The 15,725-nt window shown below is 38.2% G+C and overlaps 1 protein-coding gene across 7 annotated transcripts in view; it reads right to left on the reverse strand.

The window, feature by feature from the left end:
• The window catches only part of CARMIL1 (capping protein regulator and myosin 1 linker 1), a 186,813-nt gene that overhangs the window by 54,768 nt on the left and 116,320 nt on the right, over positions 1-15,725 (reverse strand). For all 7 annotated transcript variants that reach the window (XM_035550592.2, XM_035550589.2, XM_035550590.2 and 4 more), the window contains 6 exons: positions 14,988-15,069; positions 13,567-13,666; positions 13,425-13,479; positions 7,899-8,071; positions 5,334-5,402; positions 584-677 (listed from right to left, as the gene is read on the reverse strand). In XM_035550592.2, coding sequence (XP_035406485.1) covers positions 584-677; positions 5,334-5,402; positions 7,899-8,071; positions 13,425-13,479; positions 13,567-13,666; positions 14,988-15,069 — 573 coding nt within the window. The remainder of the gene's footprint in view (positions 1-583; positions 678-5,333; positions 5,403-7,898; positions 8,072-13,424; positions 13,480-13,566; positions 13,667-14,987; positions 15,070-15,725) is intronic.

Here is a 15,725-nt window from a genome sequence, read left to right on the forward strand (position 1 = left end):
ACACATACTGTCAACACCACCTTCATCCAAAAGAACATGTTGGTGCAGTTGTTCATTTATGGCAATGCAGTGTGTGAATTTTATATGTACAATATAAAACACAGGCAGTAAATGTTTTTATCCTCCCCCAGATTTAAGAGCATCCTTTGTCTTGTGCTGAGCTGACTGCATTTCTTATGCCCCAACAGGAAAAAATGCATACCATTAATTCTATGCATGTGGAAATACAAACAAGCACATCTGTTACAAATATGGCAGTTTGACTCTCCCTTAGATGTACACTTAGATGTACAGAAATAAAAGGTCTAGTTTGCACTGGTTTGGTTATGACTTTCTGATAATACACCTTTGCATTCCACCACCCCTTCACTTCAAGCACTTTGGAACAAAAAGATTTACATGCCTTGCAGCACTTGATTACCACATATATGCCCATGCAAATCAAACAATCAATGAAACTAGCCAAGAATTCTTATTCAGCCAGGCATGAAATCACAGCCACTTAAAATTATTACTTTTTTTTTTTGGGGGGGGGGGGAGGGGGATTGGCTTTATTTCTATATGGGGGTGGTATAGGCAATACCTTTTGCAGTGCCTCTTCTGTTTTCTCAGGGTTTGTTTTGAGTGCTTGGGAAGCATCATTCATAGGTATAGGCATGAATCTCAAAGTATAATTCCTAAATAAAAATAAAAAATAAAAATAAAGTTTTTTATTAGTAAAACGTAGCCTAATTACTGCATCTCTTCATGAAGAATGAACTAGGAGGGGAACAGAAGATGCATCTAGCCTGGCTGTAGAAGGTACTAAGACTATTTTTCGTATTTTTAAGTGGGCTATCTGGAGGCATGCATGCTCCTTTTTTCTGCTTATTCTTTGCCACTAGATAGATGTGGAGATTTAAAAAAAGCACAAAGTACAGTTAAATGGCCAGTGCCCAGTGGCTGCCAATTAAAGGTCACGCTGTCCGCTGTGCTTTTGCCCACAAGGTTGGATTATTTTTTTTCCTATATCAAAACAGAACTGAATGTCTCAGTGCCTACTAGCAATTCTATCAGATCTAAGTCTAAATGGAAATATTCAGTAACAGATAAGACAGTGACCAAGAGACTGAGTTTTGAAAATTTAGTATTTAATTGCTCCTTGTGTTTACAACAAATTGCAGACACTTGCTGAATTTTTAATAAAAGCTGGCAAAACAAGTGTAACACTGCTTTATGCAAACAATTGTTCCCTGTATTTTGCTTATTTGTTTGCAAAATATTTCCATAGCTTCATCCATCTGCTGCAATACTAGAATACAGATAGGGTTTTGTCTTGAGTCAAAATTGTGTTTAAACCCTGAGAACATAACTTGACTAGCATGACATGGTTAAGCCTATAATGTTATATGCAGTGGTATGTCCGTATACTTTTAGATTTCAATAAATAAGAGCAAAAAAAGCAAGCAGTTCTTAAAAACTGGAAAAGAAATTATTCTGCCTGTTTTCAATTAGCCTTCACTGTTTGCAAACACCTCTTCCTTCTCCTTCAGCAGTCTGCAAACATCCTGTGAACTGTCTGTTTCTATTCCATCCAGAGCTCCTTAAGTATGTTGAGAGGCCTCTATTTCTGAGCACCTTACAGATGACAGTTTCAAGTGAGCCTAGTCCATTGACTTCAAAGGACCCATCCCTCATTGTATGCACTAACTTGAACAACAGACACCTTAACTACTTAACTAGCTCCAATATTCTTTCAACTCCTATCCCACCACTTGCTTAGCCACATGAAACATCACTCTCTGAAGGAGAGTGACCTTTCGAACTGCCCATCTCATTGATTCCTCACCGATACTACTTAACGTTTTACCTTGCATGCTTATGTAAGGCTTCCACTTTTCTTCCCCAATGTGAACACCTTATTCATAGCAAAACAACAACAACAACAACAAAAACTTTTATTTCTAGTTGTCTTCTCCTTCAAAAGGACTGCATCTACTACACAGACACTGCTGTGTGTCCCCATGTAATACAAAACACAGAATAACTGGCTGACCGCCAACATGGAGACTAATTTTCAATGTGTACTGGTTTTGGTTGGGATAGAGTTAATTTTCTTTGTAGTAGCTGGTATGGCGCTGTGTTTTGGATTTGTGAGGAAAACAGTGTTGATAACACAGGGCTGTTTCAGTTGCTGCAGAGCAGCGCTCACACAGAACCAAGGCCTCTTTCCTGCTCCTCGTGCTGCCCTGTTTTGCTTTGCTTGCACCCATGGCTTTTTCTTTACCTGTTAAGCTGGCTTTATCTCAGCCCATGAGTTCTTGCACTTTTACCTTTCTGATTCTCTCCCCCATCCTACTCAGCGGGAGTGAGCAAGCGGCTGTGTGGTGCTGAGCTGCCTGCCAGGTTAACCCACAATGAAATGTCAGAGAGAGAGAATAATTACACAAGTTGCTAATTGCCTGACACTACCTGGCAGGTGCGGTGTGCATTTATTTGTTTAAAAAGAAACAAAGGTAGATTGCCAAGGATCTATGCAGCTGTTTGACATTTAATACATCACATTCATTGAAATCTATAATTGTTAGCTCTCATGCTAGTAATCATATGCTAAATTCAATTTAGTCAAAAGCTTAGTGCTCCCTCCCTCTCCCTCACACACAGAAATGAAAGACAAGGAGACTTCATGGACACACAGTCACAGAGGTAGAACTTTAAAAGACCACTAAGGAAGGCTCTATAATGGGTCCTTTGGACAAGCAGCACTGTTCTGGAATGCTAGCCTGTTTGCATCTAAAAATGAAGCAGCTCTTAGGGACAAATATCAAGAATTTAAAGCTTGCTTTCAACTTTGATCACTAGAGCAATCTTCACATTCCATTTTTCTGTTTCCCCAAATATTGTTCCATTCTTCTTTTTCGTAAGACTCCACTTCTCTCTTTTTAATGGAGCACATTTCTCTACCAACTCAATAATCCGGTAATTTCCTAACACTCAGTAATTCCATTAATACTCTCAGCAAAATACTTATATAAAAAGAACGTTACATTTCAGGGAAGCACTCAGTGACTGGAAAGAATGTCTTAAAAATTCCCGTTTCTTCCTTTACATACAGCATATGTGACAATAGTCCTACATTTCATCACATTACTTCTGTAGTAACTCCTGCTCCATTTGTGACGTACATTCACTGCTGCAGCATGATGATTTTACTGCCTTTCTTTTTTTTATGGGAATAACATCATCTGTTTTGCAGGCTTGGGTATGTGAATTTTGCATCACTGAAAAAGGAAGGATTTCTAGCTCTCTACCAAATTCCAGCATTTCATATCAGCTTTTAGAGCCTGAACTACTTCTTCAGTCAGTCCATGCAAACAAAAGTCTCCCAGAAATAAATATGGGGCAATATCGCACAGTTCTATGACAGAGTAGGCTCTAGATTGCAAAGCACACAAGCACATACTAATTTCCATATCAAAATTACTGAGATACAAATCCATATTTAATGGCCAGGCTGAACAGGATGTACACTGCTCTCCTGAATAAACACTTTTAGAGGACTCTACAGAAACCCCTCTCAGCTCAAGTCAGCTGACTGGGATACCCTTGTGGCAAATCTGTTAATGGCCAAGCTCCTAAAATTCCCTCACAGGAATACTGTTTTCAAACAACTTTAAGATGATGAAGAAAAGCTGGGGGGGAGGAGAAAAAAAAAAACACGTTCAGATTACTTCAATCTGGTTAAAAGTTTATTATAATCCCTCCCAGTCCTCAGCCTCATACTCTGGAAGCCTAGTTTTCTTCTCTTTTGTGGTTTAGTATATGACCATTTTTGTTAAGAACAAAAACCAAAACAGACACAACACACCCCCAAGCATCTTCAATATATTTCACTGCATCTTGAGCAACAGTTCTTTGCTACAGAATATTGCTGGTTTCGTGTATTTTTAGGAAACATATGGTATAGGATGTTCTGAATATGTCTTTGAGATGGATTGCTTAAAGGCTAATTGTTTTCAGCCAACATTGACAGTCCTTCTCTTGCAAGATTAAACCTTTGTTGCTTGTGACTTAGGTTACGATATTATCAATGATTTTGATAATTTTTAAATGTTAGCAGAGACATAAAATGACCTCAGCTTACAAGCTAAATAAATGAGACATCATCTCAACAACGTGTAATGTCAGAGAATTATCGGTAACATTTCTTTTCCTGCATAGATTATTTGCTTTTGCCTTAGGATGTCTCCCTTTTTTGTTTACTTATCCAAGCACTTCAGAACAGAAAAGTAAAGTTGATGCTAACCAGAAAATAAGCATATATTCTTTTCTACCAGACTTTCTCATAAATGTACATGCTATTGCTCTCTGGAAATGTCTGCAAGCTGACAAATAACCTTTGCAAATTCTTATTCACTACTATCAATGGAATCACTCCAAGATGATTTGTTTAATTATACATCATTTATATAATTTTCCCCATCAGTGCAACTGAATTCATTTTGAAACGAAGTATATTAACTACAGCAGTTTCATAAACCAAGTAACTTTATAAGCTCTATAGAGCTATGACCCCTGAGAGGGTTAAGACGCTCCCTATAGTACTTACACAGTTTTGCAAGACATTTTGTCTAGAAACTAGCAATGGCATATTAGCTTCACCTTCTAAAGAGACCCTTTGTTCATGTCTGAGGGATTTAATGATGTGAAACAACTGCAACTGCTGCTTAATTTAAATCTGTAATTTTTCCCTCTTCAGAAAAGTAATAATCACATATAAAGAAATGTGATGGAGACAGAGAGATGAAAGTCATTTAGCATCTATCACTGCTAACTGCTGCAACTGCGAGAGAGCTCAGGGAAGCAAGAGGACCCAGACCACGGAGACTACAATGAACAACTGCATTTTCTGAGATCATCACTACTAGTTTCGACTTGCTGGGGGAATGAAAAAAAAAGTCAGACCACAAAGGCATGCTTCAGTAATTTTCTGTTATTATAGACAGCTTCATTCATTGACAAGAATAGAATTTCTGCATGTTACCAACACAAAAGAATGAAGAAAAGGGGAAAATATTCTCAAATGCTAAATTTTAACATCAACAGCAGAACTCAACGGTCTTAATGCTGACAGCAGTGTACGCACGAAAGAGCCACTGAGCCTCTTCTCATCCTTTTGAGGAATGTGAAGTCATGTCTGCCTGTAGATTAAACACTCTGATGCTCAAAAATTGAGAGCATTCAGTATCTTCAAATCACACTGGCTGCAGTGAAAACTGCAGCTGCTCAGATCACTCAGGATCTAAGTGTTTGACCTCTTTCTTCATCAGTCATTCAGTTGCTTGAGGACTTACTTTTCCAGTGCCACAGCTATGTCCTGGAAGCCCTGTGCAGTGATGTTATTCTTGTCCCATATTACAGTTCTGAGAGGAAGAAAACAAATTAAACAATAACAACAGATGAGCCAAATAAATCTATACTGAAACACTGCATATTGAAATAACACAGAGTTGTATGTCAAAAACTGCATAGCACTAGCAACATTTTTAAAAAAAAGTCTCTACTCATACGCTAAAAGCTTAGAATGACTGAAGTGAGGGACAAAAATATTACAAAATTGAGTTCCCGTTTCATCCAAGGGGACCCTGTACTATATTTTCCATTATTACTGTCTAAATATAACTTTTCTAAAACACTGTTAATAGAAAGATTTGGAGATAAAATTTCAGCTTTTTCCAGGAATGGCATCAAAACAAAGTTCAACTGTCTGCTCTGCAGGGCCATACTGAAAACCAAGAAAATTAGAGTACGTGATCAATCTCTGTTCCATACAGGTTATATCACCACAGTTGCAGAAAAAAAATATTTAAAAAAATCATGCTGATTGCAGGTCAAAATTTTCAGGCTATTTTACATTTAATCCTGTACCAGCTCACTGCACAGCTCCTATGATTCCTCGTGGAACATAACTAGCTGCCAGTATATACCATTAGGTTAGGTGCATGAATTGCAGCTCTTTTGAATACAAAACTCTGTGATAGGAGTGATAAAGTCTTTCCCCTCCTCCCCCAATTTAGACCACTCAGGCAGACTGCCTGACAATTTGTGAACACATGTTCAAAGATCTCATTAGTAGTCAGAAGAGACAGTCATGCAGATAAATCTTGCTCATGCAAGAGCTCTAGTTGTAGCTGTTCTTAAGAAAGAAAGACATAAACAAAGAGTTCTGGTGTTCGAAAAAAAAGTAGCTGCAGGATTTCACGGGTAGTAACACCCTTCTGCTATTGCAGAATAATCCCTTTGGTTTTTTTGAAAATGCAAAGAAAAACGTAAGGAAGAAAGGAAAGTAGATTCTACACCTACCTTCCAAAGATCAGAAATGTCCAAGGCCAGATATCGGATATTTCTGTCATTTGAAAAAGTATTTACATTTCTACCAGGACATAATTTTATAATATTTTAAGCACAGCCAGTTACCATCACATTATTCAGTTAGTAATCCTACCACAGAGTACAGCTGTAACATTCAGTGTGCTGTGGCACATTTCAGTCTGCCATCCTGAATGCCTTCAATGCTTTATTTCTTCAGGTACTGGTGGCTATTTCAGGTTCATACATTGAACAAACCTCAGCCACCTCTCCAGCATTTCCTTAACATTTTCACTATTCAGTCTTGGGATAGCAAGGCAATGCCAGGATCTCTGTATCTGAGCAAAACAGCCAGGACTGTTCTGGAGAACTTCTTATCCTGCAGGGAGCAAACTCTTGGAGGCCAAGCACACGGTGGTCTCTTCACACAGACAATACACCGTGGAAGGTTCATCTGCACAGTCTGACAAGAGGAGGAGTGAGTATTGATTTTCCTGATGATGGTGACATATTTAGAGGTTCCCATCAAGATACATGTTGACTGAAGGTTTACCATTTGCTAATCACACACTGGATAGAAAAAATGTGATACTCTGTAGTCATCAGTGCCAGCCATGTGCTAAAAAAACATTGAAGTTGTCAGGTGGATGAAGATGCAGGGAAGTGATGCCAAGGTCCATCAGAGCTAAAGGGGGTGGAGAGGGAAAGGAAGGGATGGTCCATAATACTAACCCTTTCTGAATTCCACAAGCTCTTAATTCTCCTACAAACTGATATTACATTAGAGAAAGAATACTTTATTTTTATTTCCCACCCAAGTATCAGAATTTTCTCTGCTGAGAAAGCCTCCAATAGAAAAGAGAGAGTAGAACAAGGTGGCTAAGCACTGGAAGAGGTTCCCGAGAGAAGTTGGAGAATCTCTGTACTTGAAGATCTTCAAAGACTGCCTGGAGAAGGCTCTAAGCAACCTAGCTTTAAAGCTGGCCCTCCTTTGAGAAGGAGGTTGGATTAGATGACATCCAGAGCTTCATAGCAATGTAATCATTTTTATGATTCCAGAAAATTTAGAGCTGCCTTGTCACAACAGAAAGATACCATCTCTTCAAAAGTAGGCTACTATGAGCAAGAAGACTTAAGTCTTTTTGGAGCTGAAATTGGATGAAAATGGGTTTGGATTTTGCCTTGAAAACAGAAGGAAAAGAAAGGATTGTGCCTATGCACTATCTGTCAAAACCACATCTTTCTCCCCTAATTGTGAAGTGGATGAGCAAATCAAATTCTGTACCTAATCCTAAACCATGAAATACCCTTCTAATTGGATGCAGTTTTGCTCCAGTTTCAGTTCTGGAGATATTTTTGCAGAGAAAATTTCCATCTTTTTTTTTTCTTTTTTCTTTTCCTTTTTAAAGAAAAAGGGATGAGAAGCTTTCCAAATAGATACATTATGGCTTGGCTTTTTCCAGTGGTCCTGAAGAGAAACAGCTTGATAATATGTCAACAACATTATTATTAAGCTATTATATCTTTTAGTGCAAATATGTTTCCCTTACCTTAGCTTGGTGTTTATCTGTAGGGCTTTTGCCAGCATCTTTGCTCCCATATCTCCCATGGCATTTCCACTAATATCCACTTTAGTAAGAGAGGTATTGCTGCCCAAAGCATTAATAATGATGGTGACCTCAGTCTTCAGCTTGGAATCTGCGAGGGACAATGACTGCAGAGGCTGTGGAGCACAGAAAAGGCACGGATAATAGCAACTGATAGCGCATGCACATCCACCAGAAGAAGTTCATGAAACTCTTGAAGATAACACTGAGCATCAACGAGCTATTTCTGTGTTTGCTGCATGTGCTGTACACACAACAATGTAGGATTCAGCAACTACAGCACAGGTGACAAAGACACAGAGATTAAGTTACACCCTGAAAAAAAACATTAAGTGACAATGACTCCTATTTTCTGTGTCCCACTAAGTACTGAATACAGCAGGAACCTGAAAAGAGGCAAAACAGCAACAATCAGCTTCACACCACAACTTCTGGTGTCCAGTGAGTTTTGCTTAACCAGCATGCTTCCCTGCCAGTGAGAAATAAAAATACCTAGCACCCACTTCTCTCACTCAGACTGGGAAGTTTACCCCAAGGGCAAATTAGGACCTGAGACATTAATAAAACAAAACCAATTCTTTTAAACTGTTTTATTATTGTTACTTCAAGGAGTGATTTTGCATATCTGCATATCTTCAACTAAGGACATGGACATTTGGGAGGGAAGAGACAAAAAGGCATAGCAGGTCTGAAATTAAGAGCAGTAAGAAGAGTATCTAGTAACATGAGTAAGCCAACAGATATTCACAGCAATGTTCTGACACCTGTGATTACAAAATCTTTATGCAGCTTTTTATGTATACCCCCCCCCCCCAAGTTAACCTGCAACTAGCTATTGGGTTCCTGCAAATCACACACTAAAGCCTTAAGAAAACTTTTAAAAACACTGTTGTTAATGATCTTATGTCTTCCCTCCATTCTTAGTGTCCCAATACTCAAAAGCAGGAGCTTAAGAGCTAGTCTATCCATCACCACACCTTGCAGAGCTACCACAGTTGCCAAGATTGTCATTTGTCTTTGCTGATATACAATAGCTCCACAAAACATTTTCCCTTGCTTAAGTGTGAGCTCATATGGAGAAGAGCATTGTCACTATATACCAACTTAGTCACGTATCAAGAGGATGAATTTTAGAAGACTAAAATCTCCAAATTACTCATATATGGGAAAATCCTTCCTCAGAAGGGTGAATCAAAGCAACTAAATTAGGTGCCTGAGGCTTAGATTAATGTAAATAAACCAACTGAGCTATATGTGCACACTTTCCAGGATCCAAGAAGCTTGCATGGCACCTGCTATACAATGGGACTATAGCTTCCAGACACCACTGGATGACAGGGATAACCAAAAAGTTTGCAACACTAAGAAATGCGTTTATAAGCGAGGAAATACATAAAAATTTGGAGGCACAGCAGGTTTATAATTTAAAAGTCTAACAGTAACACGAGCCACATGCTGATTTTATTTTAAATGGAAGTTATTAAATTACTACGTTAATGTCCTTAATCTGTCTATGTTCCCCTGTTTCACTACATTATGTACTCTAAAGAATATTAACATTGCATTAGAAAGGTATTTAATGTTCTTGGCACAAGTCTGAGAAGACCTCCCGTGACAGATTCACAGAAAAGCAGTACCACACAGCAATCAGACATAGAAATCACCAATAAGTTTGTGAAAGAGAAGTTTCTTCTGTTTCTTGTGTGTCACTTTAGAAAGGGCCATTCTAGGAACTTCACTGGAAATGCTCACTCCCACATATCAGATTTTCTAAACCTCAAATACCTTCTCAGGAAACGATGTCTCATCTCACTTATTCCAACACTCTGACAGAAAAATATATACTTTGGAAAGACTTCTGCACTATGTTCTGCAAGGACTGATACTTATACACCATTATTACCACCTAAGTGGTATGTACACGAGAGTAAAAAACCCTGCTATGTTGGCAGTGTCTCTGAAGTGGTTAAATTGCTAATTTTCTTGCATAACTACCCCTATTGTTTACTGAATGAGAAAGGAATAACACTTCTGGACTGATTTGGTGGTCAGAATGTGAACTACAATCAGAATGTGACTGTGTGATTAAAGTAACATCACTGCTAAACACTCATGAAACTACCTGACCATTACATTTAAAAACAAACAACTAAAACAAAAAAACCACCCTCCCTCCCCAACACTAAAAAGCCTACAGACATTTACTTCTTGTAAAATCAGAGTTTTATACTTTTAGCTGGATATTAAGAAACCAGGTGTCTGACAAGCACTACAGTGGCCCTGCTGCAGAAAGCAGATAATCTGCCAATAGCACTGAAGATGTCTTAGAATCAATCTTATTAAGGAGGAGGAATTCTTAAAATCACTCAAAAGGCCAGTTCTTCAACAGACAGTGAACTAAAAACTAAAGATACCCAGCACTGTAATAATTATCTGCACCTATGCAGGACTGACTACCACTCTGAGTAATGCTACACTGCACCTGCAGCGTAACATCCATTTTGGCACGAGGAAAAGAAACGGCACAGTAAGCATACAACTTCAGACACCTCCTGCTATACTAATAAGAACACATTATTATAGACTGCACTGTACAGCATGTAGCCAAATAAAGAATATATGTATTTTTAATCTCAATATTACATTCTTGTTTATATTAAACACCTAGGAAATTTTGCTGTTTAGGTTACTATCATTGTTTTTAAATTGGGTAGAATTACATTTGTGCCTGGCTGTATATTTTCCAGTTATAAAACCAAGCTATTGATTGTTTAAATCATTTTACTCATGACTCACATTAACACAGCAACAGATCTATTTTAAGCGTGTATAAATACATGAAGACGCATTTGGCATACAACTGTTTTAGATTAAAGCCTCTCATTCCAGCTTTCCACGCAGATAATGCGTGGTCCCCAGGCTGCACCAGCCTGCAGGCAATATTGATCAAGCACTATGTGTTCTGGGCAACACCATCCTCTGTTCTCTCCGGTTCCATTGCAACTTTTTAGTGTCCTGTGGCAGTAAATGCATAGTAGTGGTACAACAAGGACCTCCCCATTTAGGATTCAAACCCAAACATAAATAGCTATAAAACTTGAAAGAATTTTCTAAGACTTGCACTATCTCCAGGTGGAGTGAGGGCCATCCTAGGCAGCTATCTGCAACACATCTTTTTCCCACAGTGCTACATAGTCTGTTCTCCATTATTTAGCTGCTAGGAGATGTTTTTGATTGATTTTAGCATCAGATGAGACAGAAAGGCAACAATATTCTTTCACTAGAAAGGATTAACAAGAGACTAGAAAATGGGGAGAGAAGAGACAGGGTAACAGCAAATAGGCTACATCCCAAAGGTTAATGCAGGATATGAAGAAGAAACAGTTATTTTAAGCATAAAAAAAAATATCTTTTTAGTGGAATATTTCCTTTCAACACTTTGAAAACAGGATGAGACTAAAAAGCATGTTTGTGTAAGTTGGCTCAAAAAAAGACATGTTGAGTAAGAATTACAGGAGCCCACCTGATTGTAGAGAAGACAGAAAATGAAACAATGGCTAACGTCACCCATAAGCTAAAAAGAAAAGGAGCACAAGAAGCTGAAGCTGATGAGGCAAGGGAGGGTGAGCTGTGAGAACCATACATCCAAAATTTAGCAGCTACTTTTTGTATGACCCGGAGACTTCAAAATTGGAATTGGAAAGTTTTACCTTTGTGGACAGATATTATGAAGAGGATAGTCATATAAACAGAAAGAAACACTGCACATTTGAGAAGAAGGTTTGGATAATGGAAAGAAAGGATAGTGTGTGTTGAAGAGGTATTTTAGGATATCACCTGCATGGGAAGAAATGTTCACCTGCAGCAAAGTAAAAGGATGAAGGAAACTGTGAAAAAACAACATAAATTAAATGTGCTTGTGATTAGTCTGATTTTACACAATAGCCTTCGAGGAGAGCTGATAGGAGATACAGGGCAGGACAGAGACAAACGTCCAAAGAGAATAAGCAGATGTTATCTGATAAAATTCTGATGAAATGATACCACTCTCAGTACAGTATCAATAGGAAAAAAAGAGAAGGGGAAGAGAGCCCTGCAACATTCTGTTCAGAGACAGAGTAGAAGGAGGTGGTCACACAACACAAAATTAAAAGGCTATAGTTTGGAATAAGAAGTAATACAGAGATCTACCAATGCACTTCTTGGAATAATCCTCCATTCAACTTGTGCACACAAGGACTTACTGCATTCATTACTGGTGCTAACTCAATTAGAATTAGCTCTGGTATCCATATGCAGCACTTCACTGTGTCACACAGACATCTCATATTTAAAGAAGAAGGTAAGGAGGTAGGCAAAGAATCAAGAAAAAGCAGTACTACTAATCCCAATTACAGGGACACAGAGAGGAGGGAGGACTAGTTTAACAAATCACTTCAGAGTAGCAAGAAAAGATGAACACAGAATACGGGTCTAATCGTCTTGTACGGAAGGAGACATCAAAAACCCCAGTAAAAATGTTCCACTGAATTGCAGGGTACAGACACAGATGGCAGGAGAAAATATAAAAGCTGTTAGTGTGGACCATGAACTTGGAGGTGAGACAATAAAGACAACAGGAATAGCAGGTGTTAAGAGAACTGAAGTCTACAGTCAGCTATTTTTGGAGAATGAGGAAAGCAGAGCTTGCTTGGTATTTGCAAGGGGCATGAAGGAGAAAGAAAGGACTAAGAATGATGAATAAAATTTGACAAGTATGAGACCAACAGAGCCTCTTAAGACTCACTTCTAGCCAAAACTAGGATGCCAAGGAAAGGAAAGAAAGTAAACCCAACCACATAAGTCTTTCGGAATCAGGAGAGGGCATGGAAACGAAAAGAAGTGGGCAAGGATCCCAGCATGGCACTGTGAAAGAGTTTTATGAAATTGCTTCCGTGATAAATGTACCAGAAGTAAAGAATAGCATAGTGATTGCTTTACGTGCATCTTCTGATGAAGAAAGTAGTTCTGGGAGATCGCTGCAGTGATTTTGCATTTTGTCAAGAAAAAAAAAAAAGCCAAACCCCCCAAGAATAGTCGTCAAGAAATTGTCCATTTTATTAGCTAAAATAAATGAATAAATAAAGTAAAATAAAATAAAAAAAATCTGCTATTTAAGGAATATCACCACCCAGGGAACACTAACATTGTAATGTCCTATAATTTAGACCTAAAGCAAACAAGGCTATCCAACTATCTGGGTTATTTTTTCAACAAGCACAGATCCTAAGACTAAGAAACATTTACCTACATGCTACAAATAATTCAAATTATTATTTGGAAAAAAATATATACCATGAGATGTTGGATGTCATTGTGCAGGATCATGATCAAATTTTACACAGCAAATTAACACAGTGAAGAAAATTATCAGAAATAGACTGTGAAAGTACAAATACACGTGATGGTAGTAGGCAGAAAGATACTCACTGAATCCTCGTCTTGAATCATCTGAACTAAATTATCAAGTACTGGAGTGAGATTTCTGAGGGAAGAAAAGTTAGGAAGACGATGAAATCAGCAGCTTCTCCTCATTCATTCTTTTGTTATTTAAAAGAAGAAAAAGCCTTACTTGGATTTCATGTTGTTAAAGTTTTTGCCTAAAGCCAAGTGCCTTATCGATCGGTTTTTACTAAGCCAGACTACAAGGGTTGAGAGGTCAGATTCTAGGCCTGTAAAGAATCAGATCAGATTAAGAATTAAAACACTTTTTCACAAAAGTCCCAGACAGGGTCCAATTATTAAAGCTAAATTCATTCAAGTAATTATCAGTGTGTTAATTCAAAGAGTTCTCGAAAAAAAAAAATCTGTTCTTCTATTTATGCAGCTTTTTCATCTGTTTTTCCATGAGAATAAATGTGTTCTCTAAAATGAGCCTTTTAAAATACTATCCTAATTAGCCATTGAAAGCATCTCTCAGACAGACAGAAGGGAAATGTAGTCCCTTATCCACAGTCCAGTCACCCAAGGGTAGGTTCCTTGCGCTGTCAGGCAAAGTTCCTGTGAGGATTTATAAACCATGCTGATTTCTATTCAGTCTCAGCAGAGCTGTGTACCAACAAGCTCTCAAAGCCTGCAGGTTTTAAACAGGCTATGAATAAAATGATGTGAAGAAACAATGCAAACTTTATGCTACCCCTGAGGAGGAAAAATAACTTGCTGTGCTACTGTGTTCCCAAACACTAGTTTGGTGGAACTGAAGAGTCCGTTAGTTCGATTACTGAGTTAGGATCCAGGTTCATGAGATAATTTAGATATTAAATACCTTTATTTATTTAATCTCTTTACATAATTTGGATGAGTACCTCCTAAAGCTTTCCACCTGCTAATCCCACCATTCTGGTTTTTCAGTTTTACTGAGAACCATTTTCTGAAATAATTCTGTATTTTGCTGGCAAGCCCAGCTAAGTGAGTTCTTCCATTCCACATATCTACAACTGGAGTTTGCAAGACAAGAAGCTAACTAGTATTTCTAGCTAGGAAGCACAGAGCCTACAAATCAACAACGGTCCAAGACTTTTCCAAAGATACAAGTAGGCTTTCTATGACCTGAAGCTGGTTGACCACATGCTCTGAATTTCCTTCTCTTGCTTCTTCAGTGTCACAACCTCAGTTTCACTCCATATCTGGTCTTTCCTCTGCCTTTCTTCTTTCACTACACTTTCATTCCCCATTTAGCTTCTCATCCTCTCTTACTTGAACCCACTTTGAACAAAATACTGTAGATTAACATGATGCTTGCTGCTCTCAATTTCTTCTGCTGTGTTATACTTATTTCAAACGACATAAACCTGTGAGAGTAGAGTTATTCTATTAACATTTCTCTTACACTTTATAACAACGAGAGCCTTGGTCTGAGACTTTTCCATAACTTATATGGCAAATTATTATAAAGCAAGAGCAACCACCCTTGATTATATTGGGAGCTGAAACAATAAACATATCTCAGATTTGGGACCTGCATGGCCCTCCATTCCTGTTCTGTATACTTACCATTGTCTGAAATATCTAGGCTGGTGATATTGCGTATTTCTGCTATGCATCCTTCCAAGACTTGTGCACCTCCCGATCTTAACTAGAGACAAAACATCAACCATTTTTGCAAACTAGTTATGGTTTTGAGATCACACAGAAAACAGCGGTAGGAGCTTTGCAAATACAGAGGGCACTACCAGCAGCAAAAACAACAGCGACAAGTTACAGACATCAAAATGACTGTGCACACATTGCTACTGTTCTTATCCTTCACTCTCACTGTTTGCATATAAAATGAGGAAAAGGATTCTCTAGCTTTATTATTCAGCAGTTATATCAGGGAAAGATGCAAGTGGTGCAGACAAAAAAAAAAAAAAAAAACAACTCCTTTAGCACTTGTGCTAAGCAGTGACTGCAGGACTTTGGTGCAGGTTCTCCAGGACATTTTTGATTTCCAGAGAGAAAAATGCTTGTCCCAGTAAACAAACATGCAACACTATCACCCTTGAGTTCCACTGCAGTCAAGTCTTATAGCAAAAGCATGTTGCAAGCTCTATGTTATAGCAAGCACAATGGCCAGATGCCCAGTTAAAAGACGAGAAGCCAAATCAAAATCAATGAAATTATGTTTCCCCATCACTGAAAAGAACTTTAAAATAATCCCATTCTAAAATGGTCACAAAACACCATAAACAAGAGTAATCAGTAATTTACCTTATGTCTGACTTTAAAATAGGAATAAAAGAGAAAGCCAAC

The sequence above is a fragment of the Cygnus atratus genome, chromosome 2, assembly GCF_013377495.2.
Source record: "Cygnus atratus isolate AKBS03 ecotype Queensland, Australia chromosome 2, CAtr_DNAZoo_HiC_assembly, whole genome shotgun sequence".
Lineage (NCBI taxonomy): Eukaryota > Metazoa > Chordata > Aves > Anseriformes > Anatidae > Cygnus > Cygnus atratus.